Source organism: Nicotiana tomentosiformis, chromosome 3 (genome assembly GCF_000390325.3).
Source record: "Nicotiana tomentosiformis chromosome 3, ASM39032v3, whole genome shotgun sequence".
NCBI lineage: Eukaryota > Viridiplantae > Streptophyta > Magnoliopsida > Solanales > Solanaceae > Nicotiana > Nicotiana tomentosiformis.
Window position 1 is genome coordinate 116,423,750 of NC_090814.1, and position 6,396 is coordinate 116,430,145.

The 6,396-nt window shown below is 37.6% G+C and overlaps 2 protein-coding genes across 2 annotated transcripts; both read left to right on the forward strand.

Annotated features, from left to right (window-relative positions):
• The first annotated feature begins 344 nt into the window (after positions 1-344).
• Positions 345-2,233, forward strand: LOC138908382 (uncharacterized). Its single transcript, XM_070199044.1, has 5 exons — positions 345-540; positions 658-980; positions 1,218-1,358; positions 1,434-1,659; positions 1,803-2,233. Exons 1-5 carry the CDS (start codon positions 345-347, stop codon positions 2,231-2,233), a joined length of 1,317 nt encoding a protein of 438 aa, XP_070055145.1.
• Positions 2,234-3,907: 1,674 nt separating this feature from the next.
• Positions 3,908-4,534, forward strand: LOC108943229 (uncharacterized mitochondrial protein AtMg00810-like). The gene has a single exon (XM_018767071.2). It carries the CDS (start codon positions 3,908-3,910, stop codon positions 4,532-4,534), a length of 627 nt encoding a protein of 208 aa, XP_018622587.2.
• Positions 4,535-6,396: the final 1,862 nt, after the last annotated feature.

Consider the following 6,396-nt stretch of genomic DNA (forward strand, 5'->3'; position numbering starts at 1 on the left):
CTTTGAAGGTTAATAACAGAGAGCTTCATTTCCAGCCTTCTTCCTCTCTCACCTTCTAGAATCTTCACTTCCTCCATAGCTAGAGCTTCTCAACATAGTATCAGAGCTCAGTGCTCGTTTCTCTAAGCTCAACTGTAATAGAATTGGAGTAATTCGATTGCATTGGTAGTTTTTCAATCTCATCGATCGATCGAGCTATTTCTTCAACACATACGACTTCTTACCCATTCTAGGGTTTGGGAATTCTCAATTATCTGGTTGAATCTCGGTCGGATCGAGACTAATTTCGTAAGAAATCAACAAATTGAAAGTTTATCTCTCAGAAGCAATTTGTCTCTGCTACAATGGCGATCAATGAAAAAGATAGTGATTCTCCATTTGCGGCTTCAATGTCTACGCCAACTACAAAGCTGATTGATCACAATCATCCTCTTTACATTCATCATTCCGATACTCAAGGTTCTGTACTCACTTCCATTCAACTTCAAGGTTTAGAAAATTATTCAATTTGGAGTAGATCTATGAAAATTGTTTTGCATGGTAAAAACAAATTAGGCTTTGTTCTAGGCACTTGTAGAAAGACTAGATATGATGCTAGTTTGCATGAATTGTGGGATTGATGCAATGCTATTGTACTTGCTTGGATAATGAACATAGTTTCACTTAGTTTGATCAGCTTTGTGATATATGCCTTCGATGCACACACTGTTTGGGAAGACCTCAAGGAGAGATTTGATAAGGATAATGCATCTAGGGCTTGTTATTTTCACAAAACAATTGCCACATTGACTCAAGGTATATCCTCTGTCTCAGTATACTATACTAAACTGAGAGAACTCTGGGATGAGTATGAAACAATAACACCACCACCCTCTTGTGGCTGTGCTGAATCAAGGAAACATGTAGAACATTACCAGATACATAAGCTATATCAGTTCCTCACTGGATTAAATGAATCCTATGAGAATGCAAAGAATCAAGTGCTTATGACTCGACCCTTACAAAATCTGAATTAGGCCTATGCTATGATAGTAAATGTAGAAAAAGGTATATATGCTGAAGGCAATGAAATTGCAATGATGAGTAACAAGATGTATACTGGAGGTTACAATGGTGGAGGACAATCTAATATCAGTTCAAACAACTCAAATGCAAGTTACAAACCTAGGAACTCACCTGGTAAAACTACAGTCTAATGTGATTATTGCAAATACAAGGGTCACACCAGAGAGAATTACTTCAAGCTTCATCGTTATCCATCTAATTTCAAGAACAAGAGAAGAGGGGGAGCTCCACATGCTCAAGCCAATAGTTCTGTTAATTCTGGTATTTTAGAGCCACAAGGACAGGGACATCAGGTGACAACTACTCCAGCTCCAGCTCACTTTTTCACTCAGGAACAATACTAGCAAATTTTGCATCTGTTGAACAAGGACAAGGAGGTTGAATCTGCAGCCAATGCTATTGCTGCAGGGCCAACATGTACTGTACATGCATTCATGACCAATTTAGTGCATAATAATTGGATAGTAGACACAGGTGCCACAAACCATATGGTTCATTGTTTGAATCTGCTAGAGACCTATGATGAAATACCAAAGAAAGCTAGGAGTAAGGTTCACTTACCAACTGGAGAACATGTGTCTATCACTCATATTGGTATATATTCTTTCTTTAAGAATAAGAAAATTCATAACATCCTTCACATTCCAGAGTTTAAGTACAATCTCCTCTCAGTGTCTAAACTCACAAAGGAATTGAGATGTCTTGCAATATTTTATCCTGACTTCTGTGTATTTCAGGCACTCTCAAGTGGGAAGGTATTGGGTATTGTAAGGAAGAGCTTGGTTTGTATATCCTCAAGGCAGATGGCAGACAAGTGTTCAATCAACAAGCTTCTTTTCAACTAGTATCTCTTTCTACTTCAACTGTAAATACCATTTCATATGACATCAATAAAGATAGTAACTTGGCAGATAATAAGTCATGTACTGTATTCTCCTTATGGTATCAGAGGTTAGGTCATGCTCCCTTGAAGATTTTGAGGTCTGTGAAAGTTTTGCATGATATACATTTTCGCCAACATCACTGTACTGTGTGTCCTATAGCCAAGCAATCAAGACTACCCTTTCCTGTTAGCTCCTCTTACTCTAAATCTGCTTTTGATATGGTTCATGGTGATGTTTGGGGGCCTTATAGAGTATCTACTCATGATGGAAAAGGTATTTCTTAACTCTGGTAGATGATTACTCAAAATACACTTGGCTTTTCTTACTGCACTCTAAGGCAGATACTGTTGAAGTATTGAAAAACTTTGTAGCACTAATATCCATACGGTTTGATAGCAAGCTTAAATGCTTAAAAACTAACAATGGAATAGAATTTATTAATGATCAACTACAGACCTTATTGAAAACTCAGGGCATTATACATCAAACCTCTTATATATACTCCTTAACAGAATGAAATTATTGAAAGAAAACACAGGTCCATCTTGGATATGGCCAGAGCTCTCAGATTTCAAGCTCACTTACCTCTCAGGTTCTGGGGAGAGTGTGTCTCTACTGCAGTATATCTTCTAAATAGATTGTCTACTATTGTGCTACAAGGAAAATTTCCCTTTGACAAACTATTCCAAAGGAGTCCTTTCCTGCAACATCTGAGGGTCTTTGGAAGTCTGTGTTATGCTACCCAGGTGAGGAAAGGTGATAAATTCTTTCCCAGAGCAATTCCTGTTGTGCATATGGGATACTCATCCTCACAAAAGGTTTATGTTATCTATGATTTGTGCTCAAAAAGGTTTTTTGTCAGCAGGGACATTGTCTTCAAAGAAGAAGTGTTCCCATTCAAACATATGTCTTCAGGTGCATCACTTTTGTTCCCTGTACTGGAGCCTGTAGAACAGCCAACTCAGTCAGTTGTTGTTCCTGATGCCACTTCCTCACCAGCAGGATCTCCAACTCTTAACAATACTGATGTTGCTGACCCTAGTTCAATATCTCACTCTCCCAGTCACTCTTATTTGTTCTCACCAGTGTCTCCTACCACTTCAGCTTGTGAACCATCTGCCCTTTCTGTGCCACTCAGGAAGTCTTCAAGACTCACTAAACCACCTGTGTGGCTAGCTGACTATGTAGTTCCACCAAAGAAGTCAGTTTGTCCTTATCCTATTAATAATCATGTGGCATATGATCATCTGTCACCTAGCTACAGATCTTTTTTGGCTGCATTCTCAGCCATTGTGGAACGTAGGTCCTTTGCAGAAGCCAGCCATGACCCTAAGTGGGTTGAGGCTATGAAGGATGAGATCACTGCTCTTGAAGAAAATAATACTTGGTCCATTGTCTCTTTGCCTCCTATGAAGGGTCTTATAGGCTGCAAATGGGTATTTAAAGTTAAGTACAAATCTTCTGGTGAAGTGGAAAGGTACAAAGCCAGACTAGTAGCTAAAGGCTATAGTCAACAGGAAGGTTTGGACTATACAGAAACCTTTTCTCCAGTGGCTAAAATGGTTACAGTCAGAGCTATAGTTGCCTTAACTACTGCTTCTGGTTGGTATGTATTTCAGATGGATGTTCATAATGCTTTCCTTCAAGGAGATCTTCTAGAGGAAGTGTACATGCATGTTCCTGATGGCTTTTCAAGCCAGGGGGAGTGTCAGAAGGTATGCAAACTCCATAAGTCACTGTATGGGTTGAAACAGGCTCCTATACAATGGAATCTGAAATTAACTGAAGCTTTAGTGGATATGGGCTTTGTTCAATCTCACTATGATTACTTTCCTTTTACACAGAAAGTAGACTCATAACTGGTTGTTATCCTAGTTTATGTGGATGATCTCCTGGTAACTAGAAGTAGTCTAGCACTAATCAAACAGGCCAGGACAAGATTGCAAGAGAGACTTAAGATGAAAGACCTTGGTGAACTCAAATACTTTCTTGGCATTGAGTTCTCTAGATCTCAAGAAAGCATAGTAATGTATCAAAGGAAATATGCTCTTGAACTTGTGTCAGAGCTTGGTCTAGCAGGAGGTAAGCCAGCAGCCACACCTCTTGAATTCAATCATAAGCTCACATCCATTGAATTTGACAAGGAAATACCATATGCCAATACTACATTGGATAATGAACTTGAAGAAAAAGGAAGTTATCAGAGGCTAGTTGGCAGACTGTTGTACTTGACCATGACAAGGCCTGACATTGCCTTTATGGTTCAATTACTCAACCAATACATACCTGCACCTAAGCTGTCTCACATGGAAGTTGCCTTAAGAGTAGTAAGGTATATCAAGACTGCACCTGGCCTTGGACTGTTCATGCCTGCTAAAGCATGCAAGGAGTTAGTTGCATATTGTTACTCTGATTTGGGTGCTTGTGTGGAGACCAGGAGGTCAGTGACTGGATATGCAGTAAAATTTGGTGAAGCATGTATATCTTGGAAGTCCAAAAAACAAGGAACTGAATCTAAAAGCTCTGTTGAAGCTGAATTTCGAAGTATGGCTTCTACTGTAGCAAAGGTGGTGTGGGTAACATGACTCTTCAAGGAATTGGGGACTGATATAGAGCAGCCTATACAGCTTCATTGTGACAGTAAAGCTGCTATACAAATTGTTGTTCATCCCATCTTTCATGAAAGAACCAAACACATTGATATTGATTGCCATTTTGTGAGGGAAAGGATTGTACAAGGCTTAATTCAAACATGACACATCAGAACAACAGAACAACGGGCAGATCTGTTAACTAAGAATTTGTGCAAGCTACAACATGAGTATCTCATAGGCAAGCCGTCATGACCCAAAATCCAATTAAAGACCGTGATGGCGCCGGACACCACTGTCAGGCAAGCCAACCATAATCAATTAACTTAATTACCCATTTTAGTATCTTTAAAATAAACATTTCTTCAATGAAATTGTAAAGACTCATAGAGTAAATGATAAATATTTTTAGCAACTAAATTTCTAAACAATTCACAACCATTCCCAAAATCCGGTGTCACAAGTGCATGAGTATTTACTAGGGAATTAACAATAAAATACAGCATCTGTCCAGAATACAAATTAGACAAGAAAATATAATAACTCTGAAGGAGACTCTGTTAGCTGCGGGTCGTAATAAAGAATACAGCTCACCTATGTCCCCACAATTATTAACCACACCTCTGCGCCCACAAGGCCGCTATACATATATGTACTTGCACAATAAAATGTGCAGCAAGTGCAGTATGAGTACTAAAACAACGTGTACCCAGTAAGTATCAAGCCTAATCTCGAAGTGGTAGAGACGAGATAGCCGGCTTTGACACTCACTATGGGTCAATAATAATAATTGAAATAAATTGTAATTATTCAAATCAGCATGGTTCACAGAGTTAACAATAATTTTATTCAATTAGCAGAAATAATAAAAATCCTTCAAATGCAATAATTTTCCAATTTATTTATTTAAATCATACAATTTCAATAAAACTTCCAATTTATCAAATAGCTTTACAAGCTGCAATTCAATTTCAATAAATTTTCAATTCATCAATTAAATCTCATTTACGGGAATAACAATTAATTCCTTAACAAGCAAGAATAATAATTCATTAAATTCCAAGGATTTTTTAATTTATTAATTAACTTCGCAAGCTGAAATAAATTATTAAATTATCGTGTGATTATTATTATTAAGCACGATTTCTGCCGAGGACGTACGACCTGATCCAGAGTGTCGTGTACACTACCGAGGGACGTGTGGCGCGATCCATAGATGCATCTATCCTGCCGAGGCGTTCGACCCGCTCCACAAGAAAGGAGGACATTTTCTTATGTACCTCCGGAAGGAGAGTATATTTATTATAAGATAAATTCGGGAGAAAGAATAATTTCTTTTAACAATTAATTAATTTAAACAGAAAATCAAACATATGAGATTTCCATCTTTTAATATCTTTATCTAACAATTCATAATATATTTATATATATCAATTAATATTAATTAAACAAAAAAATATAATTTACACAAGTAGTTTATGCTTTGAGTCCTAAACTACCCGGACTTTAGCATTAATAGTAACTACGCACGGACTCTCGTCACCTCGTGCGTACGTAGCCCCCTCAATTAGCAATAATTATTCAATTTAATCCCTATGGGGTAATTTTCCCCTCACAAGATTAGACAAGAGACTTACCTTGTCTCAAAGTCCACTTTTCGATTACCACGTCGCGTTGAATTCTCGATTCGACGCTGAAAAATCCGAAACTATCCAAATATTATACAAAATAATTAATATATGCTAAATGATTCGACATTTATCTATTAAATAAATTACCTTATACAAAATGGTAAAATTTCTAAAATTTATCTCGGGCCCACGTGCTCGGATTCTGGAAATTTTTGGATGAAAACA